The sequence below is a fragment of the Crocodylus siamensis genome, chromosome 15 (assembly GCF_052110815.1).
Source record: "Crocodylus siamensis isolate JL-2025a chromosome 15, ASM5211081v1, whole genome shotgun sequence".
Classification (NCBI taxonomy): Eukaryota; Metazoa; Chordata; order Crocodylia; family Crocodylidae; genus Crocodylus; species Crocodylus siamensis.
The window spans coordinates 22,234,859-22,258,335 of NC_143409.1; the positions used below are offsets into that span (position 1 = coordinate 22,234,859).

The 23,477-nt window shown below is 43.7% G+C and overlaps 1 protein-coding gene across 2 annotated transcripts in view; it reads left to right on the forward strand.

The window, feature by feature from the left end:
* The first annotated feature begins 17,969 nt into the window (after positions 1 to 17,969).
* Positions 17,970 to 23,477, forward strand: part of TIPE3 (TNF alpha induced protein 8 like 3) — a 70,689-nt gene continuing 65,181 nt past the window's right edge. The window contains exon 1 of one of the 2 annotated variants that reach the window (XM_090029116.1): positions 17,970 to 18,121. In XM_090029116.1, the coding sequence (XP_089885242.1) occupies positions 18,070 to 18,121 (52 nt within the window). In that variant the 5' untranslated portion in view covers positions 17,970 to 18,069. The remainder of the gene's footprint in view (positions 18,122 to 23,477) is intronic. The other variant, XM_090029115.1, reaches the window with a different exon arrangement.

The window sequence follows — 23,477 nt, forward strand, 5'->3', positions numbered from 1 at the left end:
GTATACATGAAAATTGAGTGGTTTATGGAGGGGGTCTTTGGCTTTTAGTGTAGCCTGAAAATGGGAACTGTATGTGAAACAGGTAAAATGTACTGTATCTGCATTAGGATTTTATAACTTCATGTAAAATCTGATTGAAAACAGGGGAAGCAGTGCTTCCCCTAAAAAAAAAAAAAATACTGTTGATTAAAGGTTATTGTCAACAATGGAATGAGAAAATAAAATCTGAACAAACACTTCTAAATCATCCATGAAAGGATGCTGAATTTGTATCACCTACCAAACAGTTAAGACATAAGTAGTAATGAAAGGAATTAAGGAGAATACATATATTACATTCTTCAGTGGAACTGCACCAATATCTGAATGCAAAGGAAAGGAAAGAATGTCTTCATAAATCAAAATATAGAAAGGCCAGTGAATAAAGACTGCTTCATCACAGCCTAAGACTTCAGTTGCCACCTACACCTTTTGCACATACACAATGGAAGCAGAGCTTAGTCAGGTGGATAGTGCTGAATAAGAAACTTAGTAAATATTTGATTTGGGGTATCATGAGAAAAAAAATTATAAAACTGATGTAAAATTAACATCAGACATGTGACTTGTGCCCTCTGACTTTGAACTCATTCCGTATTGGTTTTAGAATCTCATTAGTCTCACCAATCTATGATCTCTCGCTTTCAGTGCTCCTTCAGCTAATGGCTGTTCCTGATCAGAGAGTTCAATGTATGTTGTGGGACTCTGACATTGTTAACACAGCTCTCCAGCTACAACTTCTTAAATATATGTAATGGTCCAGCAGTTTTCCAAAGGTCCATATCTATTCTGTGGCCTGGTCCACTCCAAAACTATAGACCTCCGATTCTTGGCTTGCTTTGCAACTATGATAAAGTTCGTCATATAAAAGCAAAGGAATAGCATACATATTCAGCTTCCTAGAGAAGATTAAGTAAAAAAAAACAGCCTAACCCAGGACAACAGAAACAATGTCCAAAACAGTCGATAGACAATGCCATTATGGAGGTATCAATATACGTTAGAAGAGACGTGTATACTTCCATGATGGTATTGTCCATAGATTTTGGATCTGGTTTCTGCAGCACATAGCACCGCTAGTCCACTGTACCCATATGGCTATTTGGGGTCCACAGTGGCCTCCTGTTGCATGTCAACTCACAGAGTGGGGTATGTCTGCTCATCACCTTTTTTTTCATTATAAACACCAGGTGCAGTGTTTGCATCTGCACAGTGGATCTCTGAAGTGACTCAGTCTGCTGTTCACTGTGGCTGTTAATATAAACTTATAAAGTAGTGGCATTATGTAACTAGCTGATAGATAACTGCCTGTAGTCTGCTGTTTTGTTCTGTTCTCAGTAAAAAGCTGTGATGCTTCATAATCAAAGAGAGATGACGGAGACCGGATTCTCACATGCTGAAACACTGTACAGTCTCTTGATGCGTCCTTCAAGTTTTGCTCCACAAAGCTCCTTATCAATACCAATCCCACTCGAGTATCCATCACATCAGCAGTCTGCCTTCCCTTTTAAAGTCCAATCCCCCCAAAGGTGCCAAGTGCTTTCTGTGTAATACTGAATCAGCTTCTGCTTCTACATTTGCTTCCCTCAGCACCTCAAAAAAAATCACTCATTGGTCTCCAGAAACTGGGCCCATTCTTAGCACACATCTCAGATTCCTCAGATACCATGATTGTAATCTGACATCATGCATGGTAGAAATGGTTGTTATAGTAATGGCTGGTTTATCATCTTTGGATGGGATGTTAGTGCTATTCTTTGATTCGCAATAAGTCTTGCAGGCAGTGGGCCAAATTCTACCCTGCTAACACCTTGCATCTGCAAAATGCTACTGTCCTATATTCCCCTTAGACAGGTGCACAAAGGGGAAGCCGCAGGAGAACTTGTGATTGGCAAGAAAATCATTGTTTTTGATGTCTTTAGCATGGTACCTTCCTTATCACTGCCAGCTCAGACTGCTGGGCAATCCATAAACATTATGCCAGATAAATGCAGTATTACATTGACAACCCATATAATCTGCTTGTAGTTCCTGTTCTCTTTCATTGTAGGTCATTTGTAATTTAAACAGTGAAATTTATACCCTGGGTGCAAGGTAGACCTAATATACTCCAGGGCACAACACAACATCAGGTTCCCTCAAGTCCTACCTCTCTTCTGGAGTTAGGCCTCTTGCTTGGAGTGGTGACAGCTAAGGAGGCGCCACATCCACTAAGGAAAGGTGTCACAAGCAGGTTCTGTGATATGGGTTGTGGCCAGGCCCTCAGTACCAATTACAGTAGTGGTGCCTGCCACCTTGTGCTCCATCAAAATTAGTGCCAAGGTCTGGTGCCCAGGTCACCCATGTCTAGTTATGCTGCTAGGTTGAAATTCCCTCTGCTTTCCTTGGGAGAAGTATTAGGGTTCCCCTGACCTTAGAAATAGCAAGGATAGTTGCAGAGTCCCCTCTTGCTTCTCCCCACTCGGACTGAGTACTGGTAACAATAGGGTCCTTCTCCATTCCCTCCAAAAAAGGAGACTCATTACTTAACCCAATTGTCAGAGTTCATTTAAATTGGTGAATGGGACTAAACCCTCTGCACCTTCTTCTCCCACTACAGGGTGTCTAACAGGGCCCAACACAGCACTGAGCTTTGGCCTTAATTTGACACAGAAAATTGCTAGAACAGGTCCTCTTCTCCCCATCATCCACAGACCTGCTGCAGATGCAGACAGAAGCCACTGCATTAGTTGCACTCGCATTGTATTTTCAAGCTTTCTTCACAAATCTCAGAACATGAAAGTTATGTTTTTAAAGTGACATTTAAGAGTCTAGCCAAAACATGCAACTCCAGTGGTTAGAGTGCTTGTGATGGGTCTGTGGCTCATATGCCCCATTTTGGCTGGATCAAGGCTCAGATCCCAAGATGCTGGGGGTAGAATTTTTCCCTGGCACAGCTTAGATGAGCAGATCTCTGTCCCTAGGGGCTAAGTCCACCAGCTTGGATTTCAACAATGCATTGAACTGTGGCCAGGTCCCATCCACATGCTCTGTTGCACTTTTTTTATTTCTGTAATCCAAACCCCAAATAACCCATGAAGTACGGCTATGTGAGGGGGAGAAAGGGAGAGAGATAAAAGTTATGCCAATCCTATGCTTGCCTAGAGGAACTTTAAATCCCCTTCACACCTCTGGGATGAAAGCCTAGCCTTACTGAAATCTCCCAGTGGTAAAGCTCCCATCGACTTCACTGGAGCCAGGATTTCACCCCTGAAATGGTGTCAAGTGTCCTTGGAAAGGATTCAAGGTTCTGGCCCTTTTAAAATCAGTACAATTTTTCTTCTTATTTAATCCAATGTTGTGGAGCAGCTGCTTGATCTGTCATTGGAAATCTTTATATTTTCAGAATTCAGTGATTTGAAAATAAGACACAGACCTGGCAGGAATGCTCCCAGTAAATTCACAAGCACTGTTTTTTCTAAACTATATAATACTTATTTAGATTAAAAACAGAAGCAACGTGTCCTCCTCAGGCAGAGGGGAAAAAACACATGGGATTTAAAATCTTGTGTGGTAAAACTAGGAACTTGTTCCCCTAATTACTAAGCCTCTACCTTCTGACAACAATATTTCTCATTCTCTACCATATTCATAAAGACTTATGATTACACATCCTCATGCTATCCTTTTATTCTGACTCACCACACCACCTACACGGGAAACATACCAGCTGATTTTGGGCGCTCTGACAGAGGACTCTTTCTAGTCTGAATTTGCACCGTGAGGAGTCGTAAGTCAGTAATTTCCCTGCTATCACATTATTGTACCTTTCCTTAAGCCTCAAGATATTTAATTCTACATTTTAGTTCTGCTTGATCATCTTTCATTTTACCTCTCTTACCATCAAAGTATATTCCAATTATCTCTCATTAAAAATTCTTATGGCTGCTGATGTCTTTTGATATGTTTTTAGCAACCAACTGCTCCATGCTCAAGACAAAAAGATTGGGTCACACTAAGCTATAAACTGATTTTCTGTATCAATAGAGCCATGATTTCATCATCTAAAGGAAACAGGGTACTATGGGGCATTCCTGAGAATAGTATCCCAGAGTGTCTCTGATGGTCTTATAATCTATATTTTAGCACTAGAAATACAAAGATTTTTTCCAAGACTCCTTGGCTACTGACACATCTGCCTGAGAAAAGCATGTGCCTTACCACAATGTACTAACCCACACTACACCTTTGACTAAAAGCACTTTTATACTTGTGGAGACAATTCTAGCTGTGATAACATAAAAATGTCATTAAGCACATGTTCTCTTACCCATAGCTTATACGGAAGTGGAGATATGGAAAGAGTGAAAGAAATATTGCACACAGGTCCTAAACCCACATAAAAGCCAATTAGTCTTAAGTTGGGTTTTATGGTCAGCTGGTATTCCACAATACCTGGGAATTTAGAGCTGGATAAAATCATTACTAGCTATCAGGAGGAGAATAGATTTAATTAAAATAGCCCTACTTGAACCTCTGCTGTTGGAATTGCTCCACTTTGTATAAATACAGACAGCATTTATTGTACCAGGTAGACTGATTTGGGTAGGGCATTTGCTTAGGATATAGAACCACCCCCTCCCCCCAGCAAGCACACTATGGCCTTGGACCTCAACTCCCTGCATCCCGGAGAAAGGGCTGACCACCGGAATGTGTCTGTGGTGACGGCTTGCTGCCAATCCTGGACCTGGAGAAATCTTATTGAAATTATGGCATTTCCATTCTCCACATCCCCAGTCAGAAAGCTCGCATTCAAAATTGTTTGACCTGCTCCAAGGATCAGCACTGCTATATTTCAGGTGCAGAGGTCTGCCCTGTAGTGAAGAAAGACTGGCAACATTCATCTCAAAGTTTTACTTCATGGTCTTCTGCCAGTGGGAAAAGAAAATGATCCCATAAGGAAACAAACACCCTGAGCCCACAAATTTTGGAAAATATAGAGATAATGAAAGGTCTGCCTGGAAAGAGGCTGCAATCATATATATGCCCCAATCTACAGTCTTAATTTCAGTGCTCCCTCAGCTAGGGGCTGCTCCTGGTCGGAGAGTTCGACAGTATATTGTGGGGCTGTGACACTGTTAAAACAGCTCTCCAGCTACATCCACATAATATATTTAATGACCCAGCAGTTTGCAAGGGTTCATGTCCAGAGTGTGGCTCTGCCCACTCCAAAGCTATAGGATACACAAAAGCAGAATTCAGTGAAGTCAAGGCATTCTTGTCCATGGATCTGAGGGCAGTGGGACCGCCATGCATGGAGCTATGGAAACAATTCAACTGCCAGTTGTCTGGACACCAAGTTTCAAGGTCAATGTCTTCTCTGTACTGGGAATGTTGTAGGAGTCCATGTAATCTAACCGTCTATGTTGCATGTTCTTAGGCCTACATGTAAAATGGAACGATACGTCTGGGAGGTTATTTAGTTATAGAACAAGTCGACTTGGGGAGTGTAGTTTGAATGGTCAGAATTATAGTTTAACAGCAACAAATAATATTAGTCTCTATTTAAAAATGTTTCTTTCACTCAGGAGATCCCACCCATTGTGAAAGCGTCTTTCTCCTTCACATTCATACCACTCTGTATACCATCTTGGATGTCCTCAATTCCCAGGAAAGCAATGTGTATTGCAGAATATGTACCTCAACTTTGCTGTTTGACCAATAGCAGAAACCATGTTAGCTCATCTGTGGTGTTCTGTAGGCAGGGTAGTCCCTGGGGGAGGGGAGGGGGGCGCACATCAGAGCAAATACCCCGGGCCCCGCACTTCGGGGGGCCCTACAGAGCCATGCAGAGTGGCCAAAGCCCCTCCTGCAGGGCCCACCTAGTGCTTGTGACTCTGCGCCACCACCACCAGCTTCTTCGCATCCAGGCCCTGCACAGGTTGATTTGCCCTGGGCCCCGCATCCTGCTAGGATCATCTCTGTCTCTAAGGCAGGTTCTGTGTGGTTTTAATTATGCATGTGTGTGGTGCTCAGCTTAAGGGCCTTGTTACATCTTACACTGTGAGTCATGCAAATGTTGATTCATATTAGTACTAGCTCATGTTTGGAGCACCCCACACACCTGTACCCCCAACCGCCCCCCCGGCTGCTAATCATCTTGGCTAGAACAGACATTCAAAAATCCTGAACCTGAATTGATTCAATCTTTGCAGGTTAGTCTAACCTAGCTAGGCTAAATCAGTTTTGTAACCAGACAGACATCCCAGACATGCAAACACATGCCTGCAGTGGTTCAGGCTAGAAGCCAGGGGGCACTAGAGCAGCCCTCTCTTCCCTTCTACAGGGCTGAGCTGAGGGGGGTGCAGCCAAGCCCGGCAGGACATTCTGATTAGGGAGGGTTCCCCCTCTCCTGAACAGCTCAGCAGGGAATGTTTATCAACCCTAACTCAGTTCTTATCACCCCATTAAGAAAATAGAGGGACATTATCAGCTATCTGTTGATTCTGCCTTTGTCCCATGTGCCACAGCTCAGCGGTAGCCAGCATGTCATCTACTAGCTAATGCTGAGGTGTCTGTTAGAGACGGGGAATCCCTGCTTAGCTGAGATGGGGGTGGGGCATGACAGAAGTCAGGCAGATGCCTGCAGAGACTGTGGGAGCTGCAGCCAGGGAGCAGAGGCCAGCCCTGCTGCAGAGAGCCCCGTCCAGCCCAGAAAGCATGCTGGGATGCTGAAGGATTCTGATTTAATTTAAGTCATCAAGAGGTCTGGGGCAGACATTGCATAAACTGGTTTGAGCCAAATCAGTTAAGTCTGATACTACATTCAACCAGGTTTGGCTGAAACCAGTTTGAGATATTGTCAAACTGGTTTATGTCCACTGAACATCTGTTCTGTTACAGGTGAGCCCGTTCCAAAGAGAACAGCAGCAGTGGCAGCAGCTGGGCAAGCAGGTTAACGTGTTCCTGCCTGCTCCCCTAGGACAGACTGCATGGGCAGCCACAAGTAAGGGAGCGGGGAGGAAAGAGAGAGAGGATCTAGGGTGCTGGGACCTGGGGGGGTGGTCAGTGGGCCCAGCTGAACCAACAGGTGGGGGGTAGTATTTACACTTAGAGTGGCTATACCTTAGCAAAAATACAAACTGGCATGAATGCCATATGCTCCCAGAGGCTGGGGGGGGCACAACAAGCTCCTTCAGGTGGTGGCAACTCTGTTAGCAGTGGCAAGCAGTGAGCTCCCACAGGCATGGGGGGACTACTGCCACTGCTGGCCCGCTGAGCAACCCTTGCAAAGCCAGCAGGCCAAGGCACTTAAGGGAGCCCACCCCACCCCAGCCCCAGCCCTGAAACAAATGTAGGCAAGGCAAGGGCCCCCACGGGGACACTTGTATGCCTATACACGAATGCCAGACTTAACTGATTTGGGTCAAACCAGTTTATGCAATGTCTTCCCCAGACTCCTTGCTGGTTTAAGATTAATCTGACTTCCCCAGCATCCTGGCATGCTCTCTGGCTGAGTAAGGCTGTCTGCTCCACAGCAGGCCTGGCCCCTTCCCTCTGCTGCCTTGCTGGAGCTCGGCAGTCTGTGCCTGGAAATAAGCACCTACACTCTCTGTACAAAGCTGGAATTTACAATAGCCAGCATGGGCTTGTGTGGCAAGCTGCCTAAGTTAGTCAACTGAGACCACTGAAAAAGGGATACAACTTAAACCCTGAAATTTCCAGGACCTATATGTGCCCAGAGAATGTAGCACTCATATTTAGTTATGGGGGGAGTGACATGGGCATGTATTGATTTGCTAGTCTGACTTGAATAGTATATAAAGAGTTGTACAATACTTTTTTGAAGGAAAGAATAATTAAAGGACATGGAGGCAAATGGAAAATGGGAGAAAATTAAATAGTTTTACCAAAAGTCAATGATATCAGCCTAAGCCAATATCTTTCTTAGATAAAATAACTGATTTCTAGACAAATAACATGTCACTGAGATTATTTCGGTACATTTATGCAATGCATTTGTTATGGAGTCATATGGGAAATAAGCTGTGAAGTTGAAAAAGATAGCATTAACGAAAGAAACAGCTAAGGGGAAGACAGCAATGGGAAGAAGTGAAAAAGGAAACCTCAGGTTAGAGGGAGACTACTTGTTGAGGTCTTCAAAGATCACTCTTGGGACTCAACTTCTATACATTTTTCCATTGACAGCCTTGATCTCAAAAAAGTTAGACTATAATGGCAATATTTGTTTATGAACAAAAAACTAGAAGGCATTGCTAATGCAGAGAAACAGCAAGATATCACACAGAAAGAACGGGATGACTTTGGCAACTGGACAAATAGAAATTAAATGGAATGCAATAATATAAAATACAAAGGCATGCTCTTGGGGAACAACAAGAATGCCTGTTTCTCTGGGAGCTCATCAGATGGAAGTGACTGAGCAGGAGAAAGATCTTCCTCATCCATCACAAGGTGATTATGAGCCACCAACATAATATATTTGTAAAAAAGATAAATGTGATCGAAGGGTTGAGGTATTTCTAGTAAGATAGCCAAGTACTAAAGCTATTGTATCACAGCCCTGCAAAACCTGACCTGGAATACTGTATACAATTCTGGTCACGCATACTCAAGAAAGATTAATTCAAACTGGAACAGGTACCAAAGTAGGGGGGCTATAATGACAGCTTGACTTGCTTAACCAAGCAAAACAAACTGAGTGGGATATGGCTGCTGTCTTCCCTGACATCAGGGAAGTAAACATGAGGGAGAAGAGTAATTTAAGCTAATGGACAATGTTGGTACAGAGACAAATAGGCCATGAATACATTTTGTAGGAAATAAAAGAATGTTTCTACCCATTAAAAGAGACTGAGGAACAGCCTGCCAATCAGAACAGTGGGGACACAAAACCTAACTGCTTTTATGATGGTACTCGATAATTTTATGAAAGGGGTTATATATCACATGGTGTCTGCATGAGGCACTCACTCGGAAGAGGGGAAATCTGGGTTCTGAGCCCAGCTCCAGTGCCTGCATTTCACATTAAACAGACTTTTGATAAAATACATAAACAGTCCTTGCAGCAAGGATCCAAAGGGATCTCTTCTCCCAGGCAAGTGTCCTAATTGCTGAACTCGAGTCATCCTCCCTCTTGCTGCTTATCTCCAGCTCAGCTCCTCTTCACTGCAGCAATTTAAGTGGGAGGAGCACAAAATAGTTGGCCCCAGTAGCCAAGCAGCTAGACCACTCTCTCCTGCATGGTGTGGCTGAGTCCGATCTCTCACCACATGCCCTAACCACTGAGCTACTATACCAAAGGGCTGACAGGCATAGGGCTGGGCATGAGACAAGTGTTGAGCTGCTTAACTTCGTCAATGTGGAATCAGTCCTGAGCTCATATACAAGCAGAACTTTACTCAGGTCTGCCCAGGGAACTTAACTGCTGAAAACTTAATGGGTTCACAGACTTCAGGTGCTTAGCCAATGGGGTTGGGAGTTTAATAATTGGACTCAGATTTAGTAGGTGGCATGTGGGTCTCAGCCATTGTCCCTTCAGAGCAAGAACTGTCTTTTAGTATGTGTGTGGTAATACCCAAAGGGCCCCCATTTCTTTGGGAACTTCAAGACAGTATGTAATATAAATTAATAAAATTGCATTAACAATCATAAATACAGCAGAATCCAAAACTGGCCTGCCATTGACAAATAAAATGAACATCATGTAAAGCTAATATTTAAATCCACAGCACATTTAATCTTGTGACAAGTACATAGTTACAGAACTCAGGGATGTTTTGCATGAAGAATAGCATTATGCCAATTGAAAAAAAAAAAAAATCACTGATAGCAACTAAAGAACTGCTCTGTAGACAAAGTAAGATACAGGACCTCCATAGTTTCCTAGCAACCAAACATCCTCTGCTTTCTTAGGGTAAGATGCAGTTGTGGAATCCACTTCCTACACACAATTTGAAAATCAAGGATAAAAAAACAAGGATGACCGATAACCAGACTATGTGCGGCAAAATGCATGATGAAACACAACCCAACAACAAGCAGCATCTGTTGCTGGTTCAACTGTATTTTACTTGCATTTTTGCCATGGTTATACTGTTAACTCCTTGAATGACTGCAAAATGTAACTGTGGAGAAAAACCAGAGGAATGAAGTGCCAGGATTCAGCAAAGGCACTGGGAGAAAAGAATGCAACATTCTAGTGTCATTTTAATAGATCTACTATGAGAATTAAAGCCAGGAATCCCTCCAGCACTGCCCGTTTTTAACTGGCAGCTTAACATTAACAGCTCTCTGCTTACTTTCTGCATCTGGCAGCCAAACAGGGAGTAGATTAAGGCACTCAAGGAATTTTCATTGTAGTTCCCTCTGTATTCCAGTGCTCATGACATTACAAAATTTAAATTTTTAGATGTGGGAAGGTTTGTTTTTGTATTTGGAGGAGGGGTAGGATTCTTCCTCAGTTGCCTGCACTTGTGGAAATGAGAAACTGGTAAGAAAAAATCCATTTTGTGCTAATTACTCTCACAGCTTTTGTAATGTTATCAGCCACCTGTGGTGAAATGACAAGTTGCAGGTGAAATCACAAGTTTCTAAATTGCTCATGGCTTTAAAAATAATTATAATAAACCCCCTGATTATAAAGCTGGAGAGATGATCATGGCTCAGGTTAATACAAATTTAGGTGAAAGCCAGCAGCACATATATGTTTTCAATATGGAGAAAAAGCCTTCCTAAGGCAAGTTTCTGTTCACTCAACAGACAAAAAATGAACCTAAAACCCCAGAAGAAAACAAAAATGTTACTAAGAGGCACATTTTAAAAGTAAGGTTAAGAAAGAGTAGCATGGTAGCTAAAATATATGTATTCAATTATTTTTCCAGTGTCCCAAGGTGTACTCTTTGCATCAAAACTAGATTCCAAAACCATTTGTCCTGACTGTTCACAGAACCATTTTTTACCCCCACGATAACCTCCCATTCACTTATGCAAACAATTTTAGACACTGAGACAACCTAGACCCTGACCTCAAAGTTGGTCAATGTGAACCCAGGAGTCTACCTACAAGGAGCAGCTTGCAAGATCAAGGCCCTATTCAGTAGCTTTGTCTATCTACCCACAAATGATTCAACCAACAGCATAAGGTCCCAACAGTACAATACATCTACTTGGAAGAAACAGATAAGAAAGACAAATTGAGCCATATTCTGTGCCACACACAGTGTACAGCTTAAGCTACATTTAATAAAGGCTTCTTCTAGAAAAAACCTGACCATCTGACTCATAAAATGATGTCTGCATATTGAGATCTGTAAAGTGATGCTTCACGTCAACTGGTTTGTTTCCACCACTGAGGAGGAGACAGGGTAGCATAACTGCCTAGTCAGTACATAGTAGTGGGCATGTGAAAGGTGAACTCGGGGAAAACTAGCTGGATTTCACTGAAAAATTTAAGTAGAAATTCAAAATGTCTCAGGGTCTCTTCTCTATTAGAGATGCATAAAATATTTTCCTCCCAAAGAATTTCCATCACTTAACTAAAACAAACAAGCCACCTTAACAGAAAAGAGGTACTTTGATTTGGTTACTAATTTGTAATATTGGTATCAGGGCTGTGTGAAGCTTCGGTTTCCGATTCAATTCAGCCTGATTTGGTAACTGAACCTCCAAATCCAAATTGAATCAGAGGATCCTTTAATCTCTCCAAATTGAATTGAACCCTCCAAATCAATTTGGAGAGATTTGGAGACTCAGACAAAGACACACCTTTATTCTACTTGTTTTTTTTACATGCCTCTAAGTAGCAGGCGGCTCATGAATGCCGAGATGCTGGGGTGCATGGAGCGTCTCATAGAAGCGTGGGGGGCTCCCAAGCACGCTCAGCAGCAGATCCAGAAGTGCTTCCAGTCCACTTCTGGGGCCTCCAGGGAGTGAGCTGCCCCCACCCCCCGTGTCCCCAGCACAGCGACTGGTGCCTCCTGGGTCTGGGAGGAGCACCCAGGGTCCCCCAAAGGCTGATCACTGAGCTAGGGGCTTGGGGGGGCTCCCTGGCATACTCCCTAGCAGACCCAGAAGTGGACCAGAAATACCTCCAGTCCACTTCTGGGTTCGCTGCCAAGCACATGGCAGATGCTCTCCCCAGCCCATGCACCCCAGCATCACAGTGATCACGAGCTTTGTCTGTGGCTGAATCGATTCTCTGAATCAGCATTGAATCTTCAGATTTGGCCAAATCGAATCAGGGATAGTGATCTGAATCAACACATCAAATCATTGCACCTGATTCAGGCCAAATCCAATCAAATAGGGCCAAGTTCGCATACCCCTAGTATCTATACTAACGTTTCTCAGAACTATGAGTACCCTGGCTGAGTCTGGTGGGCCAAATCCCAAGCATCTTACAGAAAGCCTGACATTTCAGTGCCTCCAGGCCAGATCTTAATGCTAGCCCTAACCCTGGCTCACTGCAAACTTCACACCAGTTTTAGAACTAATACAGACCCAAAGCTATTCCTGGCTCCTCAGCCCTCTTGTAAGTAAAACTAATAGAAAGGAAATAAAAGGCAGAACACAACTCAGTAGTTAGACTGCTCATTTGAAATTAGGATTTCTGACCAGATACTATATATAGACATTTCATAGATTTCATAGACATTAGGGCTGGAAGGGACCTCGGAAGATCATTGAGTCCAGCCCCCCGCCCAAAGGGCAGGAAGTCAGCTGGGAATATATATATATGCGCCCCATACTAGCTAAGGAAATGACAATTCTGCATATTTATTTACACAATGTGGGTCATATACATTGCCTAAACTAGAAACAAAACAGGAAAAACACAGATTTTGGAAGAATTATTGATATATATGTAGGACTTAAACAAAACAGGTACTTCACAGAGAATTCTAATACAAGTGGGAAATTCATTCTCTTTTTCTACCATTAAGGTGCAAGTACAATAGCATAAGTACATTTTATTAATGACTTTATAAAGGCACCAGGCTTCAGGGCATCAGTAAAAAGTTCTGACAATTAATAGTGACAAAGTTGTTGACACAGCAGCTAAAGCTTGATGTCAGCCATTCAGTCTGCCAATGTGAATATATATCCTTCCCAAACTATCTGTGTACAGGCAACCTTCTCTTAACATTGTTTTGCTTAGTGCTATTTCATTATAACGCTCGTTTTACATTGATACCCAATGCCACATAGTGCTCAGGGAGTTTCATTAAAATGCTCACGGGCATCATACACCTGGCAGCAAGTTTCACTTAATGCTATTCTGCTTAACGCTCATTTTTGGGGGGAACCAATTAAGAGTGCTTAGTAGGGGTTGTCTGTACACTGACATCAAAAACAGACTGAACAGCATTATAGCAAAGATGCTAAGGAAATTTAGAAGCCGTTAAAGCTGTGATTCTCAACCTTTTTACACTCAAGGCAGTCCTTATTAGATCGGAGGCACCCCTCAGAAAACATGAGCTCTTAATTTTCACTCATTTTTTTACTACAGAAAAATAGTAGAGCAAAGAATGAAGAAAGACCACAAAGGGTCAGACTTTTTTAACACTATGGATTCTTATATGAAATCTCTTTAATCCTGTGAATCGTGTTTGTACATCTAACAGTGCTAACATAATGTGGCACCCTGGCACCCTTGACAGGATCTCAAGGCACCTCAGGGTGCTGTGGCACCCTGGTTGAGAAGTACTGAGTTAAAGGAGGCTGATATACTCAGGAGAGATCCTCTAAGGGTGTTACATACCACCTATGTAGGGACATAACAATGGGACTTGGATGCAAAAGAGAGAATTTCAGAAAATGGAGGCAAAATATAAAGAATATCAAAAACAGCTGATTGTGGAGCAGTGTATGAAATGGGTTTTGTATTTTTATTACAAGTAATGTGAATGGAACCTTACATTTACACAGCCAGTAGAGACAGAAGGCTTCATTCCTGCCTAAAGACTTACAGTCTAAATCAAGCAACTCAACAACAATGCAGTACACCTCAGGAAAAAGAGTCTGGGCAGCAAGAATGAAAGAAAGAGAGGGGATATTGAGTCAAGCGATTAGTTTTGAGGAGAAAATTTAAAGAGGGGAAAAAAGCACTTAGTCACTAAAGACTGCACCCATTAAGGTAGGAAGACAGAATGTCTGACAATGAGAGAGAGGTAAAAGACAACAAAAAGCGCCAGGTGGAGGCCTGGGGAAGAGTCTATGAAGCAAAAATAGGTATAAGGAGAAATGACAGCGGGGGTGTTGGTGAGGTCCATAAAATGCCCAGCCTTATATATGAGAACAAAGACCATGATCTAACATGTTAAAAGGTAAATCAATAGAGAAAAAATGACAGGACTTGGTAAGAGACAAAAGATAAAAAGAAAGGAGTCCAAGACTACACAGAAAATATGGATGTAGGCAGCAGAAAGGACAAAGCGCTGTCAGACAAGATTGATTTAGTTGTTTCATGGCTTTTTCAGAATGGTTGTCTGCTTTCACTGCATGTCTGCTAATTTGCGTTTAGTCTTTGGCTCATCCATTCCACCAAGCCTAACCTGATCAAAGTCACCGAAGTCTCAAGTTTGCTTCCCTGTCAATTCCCTCCTTCCTTCTTGCAGATTGTCCCAACACATCATTCCTGCGTCCAGAGCATCTAATGACTCTTTCCTCTGGTTCTGGTTCAGTTAGATCTTTTCCCACATTCCTCCAACATCTCTTGCTGTAATCTACCACTCTACTAGTTATTTGGATGCTCTTCTCTATATCCACTCTGGTGAGCCCGTCATACAGCTTCATCAACCACCCTTAACTAACAACTCACAGAGCTCTCCCACCACCTCCAGCTTCTCCTATTGGCATTTCCATCTCCAAATACGTTGGGGTCCCACTGAACAGCCAGAGAAGAGAAACGTTGCAGAGGGACAGCCTAGCATTCAAGAGGTTCTGGTTCATTCCCGTGCTCTAACAAAGGCTTCCTGTGGGACTTCTGACAAGTCACAGACTCTGTGCTTCAATTCTGCATTTGTAAAATAGGGATAACGGTACTTTTCCCTTCCTCACAACTGTGCCATGAGGATAAAAGCTTTAAAGGTTATAAAGTACCCAAATTCCAAGACAATGGAAACCATGTAAATACTCAAGATAAAACATTGTTAGTGTGTGTATATGCAGCTATATTGACTGAACACTGATTGAGTGAAGATGGGTCTTCCCCTGGAAAATCTCCAATACCCAGATAATAATGCAAAGGCAGTAACGATTTCAAATAATATCCACATGCAGTGAGAGAGACTAATACAATCATATGGGTGTTTGGGCTTTTAAAAGCAACATGCTAGTTTCTAAACAGACAAGTCACTGCCATGCCTCCTCCAGAACCATCAACGAGTCTCATGTCTGGCTTCTAATAAAAGGAAACATGAAACACGGTGCTGGGATCAAAACAGTGTAATATGAAGCTACACAGAGCATTTGATGCTGAATATAATAAGCAAAAATAAAAATCAGGCAGCAGCTACTTTCGTTTTGTGGTCTGTTACTTCAGTTGCATCTATATGGAACATATTTCCATTAATAATGATTTTTGGGTTTTCTCTGCACTCTGTGTAATAGGTGGAAACGATGATGTTCTGAGCTCCACGCATATGGAATTTTCCAGGTCACATGTTAAGCCAAGTGCTGGACTCTGCTGGGCAAGAAACATTTAGAGGGGAAAAATGAATTCTAACCATATGTTTTGAAATGAAACAAGATGCTTATTCTGTTTCAACTGAAAACTTTGGTGGTGACCGGTTTACAGTTAACAGGAAAGTGAGTTTGAAAGAATTTAGTATGGAATAGGAAGCAACTACAGCACAGTAATGAAAATAACCAATACATCTCAAGTTGAATGAAGTATGATATTGATTAAATCATTAATTACCACCATATTTATTAGCAAGTTATATAAGGGTAAAAAACCTGACAAAGAATTAAACACACACAAAGTTCAGTTTAACTACAGTATTCCTAAAACAAGGTTCCCCCCCACACACACATGCCTTTTAGTGGCCTGTGAAAAACAAATCTGATCCATTAGCAGTTGAACAATGATCAGTCAGTGATAAAGACTTCTGTTTGCAGTGGTTCTCTATGATTATAGCGCAGGTTGTGCCCTCAAAAAATGCCACCCTTGAAAATTAGAGAATTAATTTTATTAAGGCCAGATTGTGTGGCAATGTTGACCTGGCTGCCTCTTAGGTAAAGACATACAACACTTTCAACTGGACTTCACACTAAGGTGAACTTTGGTTCTGTTCCAGAAATGTAATCCTGCTACTTCTGATGAAGCACCTTGGGGTTTTCTTTTTGGCCAATGACAATAATCAGAGGGCAAAAAATGTGTCTAATAAGAGGCAGGGCATGAAGGAACAGTAACACTTGAGATGCTCCTAACTGGGGCCAAATAGCTGGTTCACAAGCTGGATCAGGCTCACTCGATGAATTTATACAGCTGCAATGCTTATGTGGTTTCTCTAGAAGCTTAACACCTTTAAAAGCTCTTGGTTAAAAAAGCATCTTCCCAAGCATGACCTTATAATATGCAGTGTTGTCTTCCTGCATCTGCTGTCTGAAAAAATGACTGGAGAGGAGATGGCAAAGAAATTCACTCCTCCCTACATTACAGTCATTTCTTGGGAATGTTGGCTCCGGGCGGTGCCCAGTTATGACACTTCCATTAGGTTTACACTGCATGATGCAGTCCTGTGTAGTGATACCCCAGCTAGCTCTGGACAAGGCTGCCTCTGGTGCCTACCAGCACGCGGCACAGACATGCCCAGCACGCTAAAGGACCACCATTATTCTATTGCTTAGTCTGAGCACACCAAACAGGGGCTGCCAACCTGCACCACGAGCGCACCAAGTGTGCAGCATGCAACAGAGCGAGAAGGGGACAGGCAGCCCAGAGGCAGACAGGGCAGGGAGCAGAAGGCAGGGAAGGAGATCAGTGCAGGGAGCAGAGGAACAGATGGGGCAGAGCAAAGGGATTGGAGCAGCACTCCAGGGAGGGTGCAGGGCTGCCCAAAAGCTTGGCTCCAGGGACAGGAAACATGGGAGAGGTCATCACCAGGGATCCTGGTTTTCACTGATTTAAAAAAAATCCCAATTTTCAGTTACAAAAAAAGAAGCCTCAATCCGTATGTTTCATTTTAATCACAGAAACATGTGGATTGGGGCTTCTTTTTTTGTAACTGAAAATTGGGGATTTTTTTTAAATCACTGAAAACCAGGATCCCCCGTGATGACCTCCCCCATGTTTCCGCTTCCTGGAGCCAAGCTTTTGGGCAGGCCTGCACGCTCCCCAAAGTGCCGCTCCAACCCCTTGGCTCTGCACCATCTGCTGCTCTGCTCCCTGCCCGAGCTTCCTGCTCCTGCACTGATCTCCTTCTCTGCCATCTGCTCCCTGCCCTGTCTGCCTCTGGACTGCCTGTCCCCTTCCCTCTCCCGTGCATGCCGCACACGTGGTGCGCCCAAGGTGCAGGTCGGCCGCCCCTGTTCAGGGTGGCATAGATATTAGCGGTAATTCATTTTAATCACGGAAACATGCGGATTGGGGGGGTCTTTTTTTTTTTTTACTGAAAATTGGGGGGGGGGGGTTAAGCGGAGAAAGCCAGGATGCCATGGTGATCCCTGAGCTGAAGGGCGGGCCAAAAAGGCAGGAGGTGCAGAAGCACGGAGGGGAGAGCTGCGAGGCGATGCCAGCAGAAGGGAGCCCGCAGCAGGCTGCGGGCCCGAGTGCGGGACGGAGGCAGGCGGGGGCTCTGCAAGACCGGGCAAAGGCTGCGGGGCGCCGCGCAGGTGCCGCCCGGCGAGCGAGGAGCGCGGGCGCCGCGCAACAGGCTGCGGGAAGAGCAGCGAGGAGGCCCCGCCCCGTCCCCCGCAGCCAATGGGAGGGCGCGGGCGGAGCCGTGCGGCGCAGGGAGCAGCCGGCTCGGGCGCGTCTCCCGCTCCGGGCCCCGCTCCCGCCTGAGCTGCCGCCCGCGCCGCGCCATGGACTCGGACTCCGGGGAGCTGAGCGAGGGGGAGCTGCTCTCCGCGGCGGGTAAGGCAGGCGGGCGGGGGGGCACGCTCTGCAGGGGTGCGGGGTCCCCTCCTCCCCCCGGGCAGGGAGCCCACCTGCCTGGCTTGAAACCCGCCGGGCGGTTCCGCGAATCGGGCTCGTTTGGCAGCCGGGGTTCAAACGCAGCCATGAGGCGGGAGCCCCTGACAGGAGCAGGGATGAAGCCCCCGTGCTTTGGATGCGGAGACTGCAGAAAGTTTTGGCGCTTTCTTTCTGTCAGGACTTGAGCTAGTGGCTGGAAAGGAAGTCTGTCCCCTCTCCCTCCCCCCACGCCAGACGTGCGGCAGGCTCAGGCTTTTGGTGGTAACTTCTACCTGTCACCGAGACACAGAGCAGCTGTTTTCCAGCGGCTGGGGCTTGGGTGGTTTTCAGCTAAGACTGAAAAACAACTGATGGAAAAAACACGGCTGCTCGCCGTCCCCAGATCACGCGCAGAGGACATGAGTAACAGATGACATGTCCAGTAATTAAAGGGTGGCCAGCGAAGGAAGTGAATAAAGACTTCCCTCTAATGCTGGATTTTACACAGCTTTGAAGTAGAGTCTGCCAGCACTGCATGCAGTCCAGTTTCAGTCTAAAGGGAACAGCGTACCATTGAAAGGCTTCACATACCTCAGGTTTTAACTTTTCCTGTAGGGGCCAGGGAGCATAATCCTGGCACCAGTGAAGCCGCCTGTAGCAGCATCACAGAAAAGACCTGGAAATACAACAGTGAGGGATGGATGCATGCTCTGACACCTGTAAGCCAAAGATGGTGGATGCCAGGGAGGGCAGGACAGGCATGGATCGCTCTAGACATGCCCCATTCCTGTACCGTCCTTCTAAAGCATCTACTACTTGCCACTGCTGCAGACTGGTTTGGCCCAGTATGCCACTTCTTAAATCACAGCAGCTATGGGATGCAAAGAAAGGGCCTAACTGATCTCTGACTTAAACTAGCATGTCAGGAATAGCTTTTCAAGAGTCAGCAGAGTTGCCTCAACATAAGACACACAAGCAAGATCAGACTCATGCTCACACTGCATATAGTAAATACAACATTAGGATCACAGGAGACAAAGATGGAAGATTATTAGGATGTATTACAAATGTGTTCCTCCTTATGAGCACCTTTATACCACAAGTGATGCTCACAATTCAGACATCCATTCTGAATCCACCGTCTGCCAAAAGCAGCAACAACAAAAGTGACAAGTGCCAGGTACTTTCTGAAACCCACTAGAGCTTCACCATTTAATTTTACGCAGAAGACTCGCACATGCTCTACTGAGCACCTTAGCTAGGCATTCTCGATTTAGTCTTCAGCTTTGTTGAGTCCAGTTTTGATAAGGAGATAGATTTGCAGACAATGCCCTGTTGTACACTCCGTTATTTAATAATTAAGTTAAAATAGACAAGCATCAGATTGTACGGCTCTTCAGGCCTCCTACGTAAGTTGTACTTTAAGTTCAGACCAAGAGGCCAGTACAAGAGAGAGAGAAAGCTACATGGTATTAGGCAGCACCTTGCAGAGGTACTGGAGTTATCTCTGTGCATGCTAGCTCCTTCGTCAGGTGGAAGCAGCCTTGCTGCGTTTGCATGGCACTGTGCCAGGACTAATTAGCTCAGGTATCTCTGCTGAGTGCCAGGCAGCACAGTGTAGACATACCTATTGTTTCTTCTAAATACTTATAGCTTACCCATTATTTGAATTTCAGAGAAAAGGCAGAAGTAAAGAAATTGCTAATGCAGCCTCTAAAACCTGCTTATTGAGATGATTTTTTTTTAAATGGATAATTAAAGTTTAGAGAGTCGCCCCTTGTCATAACTTCCTAATTTCCAATGGCTGATGCTTAGCCTGGCAAATTCCTTTCATCAGCACTCTCTCTTCTTTGTACAGCATAAGGGGAAAAAACTGGCATCAGTAGGCATGTTTGGCAAATATTCTAGAAACGTATAGTGCTTTTCTCTAATCACTTACAATGATCCCCCAACCCTCACACACATATGCATGCTAAAAAATATATATATTACTGGCTATTTTTTATTTCTTTAGATCCACTTATGTTCCTCTGAGAAAGGTGGGTTTTCTTTGGTCTCCTTTGCCTGCTGTTGTATATATACAGTGCAGCAGATGTATGTATATGTGGGTGTGATTGTCATACCATCACTCACTGCTGCAGCACAGCAATCTAAGGCTTCTACTTCAGTTCACAATCAGATCCTTTCCAGGAGAGAGAGACAAATGCTGATATAGAAACTCCAGTTGGCACTGATTAGAGGCACTGTACCTGAAAAGGGCAGACAAAAAACCCTTCAGGTTGGCCAGGAACAGTCCCCTCACAGCAAAATCTTGGGATTTCTGTTATCATTTCACTCTCAACACTTATAGCACAGCACACTCATCAATACCAATCTTAGTTTGACATATAGAGAAAAAGGGCACTGGCCACTCGCAGACAAATTGGGCCAGAGCCATCTTTTCCTTCTGTTTGTACATTGCCAAGCACAATGGGATCCTGGTGCGTGACTCTGCCTCTTGGGCAGTACTGAAACAAGCAGCAGCAGCAATGTTGTTGAGGACTGGAATTCCTCCAGCCATACGAGCCTGGCCCCCCACGTTACACTTAGGAGTTCGAACTCCAGCACTCCCCTGCACAGATGCAAACAGGACAGAAGTGTTCTTTGTCCTTCACCGCCCTCTTGTACCACAAATGCACACACCTAGAAAGCCAGCCAGAGTCTAATCCCAGCAGTGTTGTTTTCTTCAATGAGCCAATTCAGACGGTCTACAAGGGGGTTGAAACACTTTTTCCAGGTTTGTTTTGAATATGGTGTCATGTTGGCAACTTCATGTTTCTGTTGTATAAATAAGCAGCTCACTGTTTTTAATTGTATTGCACATAAAAAAAATAAAAAAAAATTACTTGGGGAGGGTGGAATTCAGCTGTAGACCAGAACAGCCAACCATCCCAGACCTGTATTCCATCACAGTCCCTCACCCTCCTCTACCACACTCCTAGAAGTCAAGCTGAGGGTTTGTGGGGGTTGAGGGTGGGAGGGTTGTTGTGTTTGTTTAACTATAAATGATTGAAGAAACTTATTCCCATTTAAAAGTACCAGGCATGTCTTCAGGTCTTTTGAAACACACACATTTGGACTGCAGCTCTCTTTAAAAGGGACAGAAAAACACTGTACAACCTGATTGTGTCCCATGTTCTAATAATGTTTCTCAACTCTTTTTTCTTACTCATTAGTTACAGTAGTACTAACTCCATCAAATATGATCCTCTTATAGAAACTTTCTTGGTACCCAAGTAAGTAATGTTGAGAGTATAATATGGCCATAAAAACAGAGAGATATCTGTGGGTTTTTAAAGGTCATATTTTCAGAAGAATGGATTTTTTTTTAAACCTCATAACAACAAGTAGCTGAAGAAATGAAGACTAATTACTAGTGTAGCTCCGAGTCTTCATAGATTTTTAAAGCCGTTGTGACAGCTTCACTTGTCCTCCTGCAGGCACAGGACATAGAATTTCAAGTCATCTTACAAAGTTGTGATAAATGCAATCCATAAGAAGAAAGTCAGAGCCTCAGCTGATGTGACATAACTCTATCCTAGAGAATATTTTCTAGTACCGTGTCAGTTTTAGCCTTAATATATGCTTAACTCAAAATAAAAATTTCTGGGTTTTTAGCATAGAAATAGTATCCCTTAGTTATCATAAAAGATGACAAGAGCTGTACTTTGGGCTGCAGGTACAATTCTCAACTGGTGATAGACTTCTATAAAAGCATTAGCTCTTTGAGGTGCAGGATTTTGTATGTTGCCATGAATTTCATGCCACATTGAAGTTTGTGCGATTGTTGCTATTGAAGTCAATAGCATCAGGATTTTTTCCTGTCACTCTGAGCACAGAAATTAATGTATAAGTTATTAAATAAATTTTCTAGACTCTGCCATGGGAAAAATATGTACTTGGAAAACAAAGTGTCAGATTTAAACATTATTTATTGCTGTAAATAGGTCTCTAAGGACAGTCATAATTTATCTGGAGCTGTCCAGTTATGTTATTTGATTTGCAGTGCTTAGCAAATCATTTTTTCTGCAAACCATTTATCATGCCGTAGGATCTGAATACATATTTTTTGTGTGATCAGAATTAGTCCATTTTAATGTGGTCTGTCTTCTGCTTAAACAAAGCTAAATGTCATTCTGGCATCAAAATAATTTTGAAAATATAGAAATATTTAGAAACAGGAAAAAAGTTACAATGTCCTGAGAGAATTCAAGTTTCAAAAAAGTTAGGTTACACAGCATGAAAAGCATAAATGCACTCTTTGTAAATTAATTTTCTTAATGGTGTGGCGATAATTATTATAGTTTATGCAGACGTAACATAGGGTGCACTTTGCCAGGAGAAATAACTGTCTTTATGCATACCTTACTTTGCTTTTTTGCATAACCAAGGTCTGAATAAACTGGCAGTGGCAATGGGTTTGGCAAGGAAGAGTCTGGCATAACATTTATATAAAACAGATAAAAGTATGAAAACTAGGGAAAGTAACTGAAGTAAACGTTACATAAGGTAGAGAGGGCTGTACTACCTAACCACAGACCCAGCTACGAGGACTCCCGTTTGCCCTGTTTCTGGAAGTCATGCAGAGGAAATGGGGAAAAGCAAAGCAAATGGAGCACACCTGCCTTTCCATGCTCTTGTTGCCTAAGTTTTTAGAGGGTTTTATGCCAAGAGAGTCTAGTGGTTACCTCAAGGTGCATTTCCTTGAGACCCTGGGACAAAATTGACTAAGACTTGAGGGGCATAGTAGAGCAGAGGCATGGCGGGCTGGTAGCCAGCTGTCTCCTGGCTTTTGAGGAAGCCATGTTGGTACAGAAAAGATGACCCTCTTGGGATGTGGCCTAGGGTCTGCTTACCCCAGTGATCTCAACCAGGGTGTCCCCAGATCCTCTGAAGTGTACTGCAAAGTGTGAAGAGATAAGCAAATAAGCAAAGTAGATAAATGTTGGCTTAGGCTGGTCTGCCCAAACGATCTCACCCCCACTGCCTAGCCCCTCTGGCAGGAGGTAAACACTATGGTATATAAGATAGTTTTTGAAATTGAGTGCCTCACAGGAGTTAAGGAGGAGTGCCTCGAGTCCAGTGGAGGGTGCCTTGCGTCCAAAAAGGTTGAGAACCACTTGACATGTCTGGGTTTATGGGTAACTTCCTTATCCCCTTCTAGGATGTCATTAATCTTCAACCAATGGAAACTCTAGCTTGACTCCACACGAGCAGGGGCATGCCCTCAAATAGATGCGGCACAAATTTGTGCTGCTACTTTGTGCTGCAGTGCATG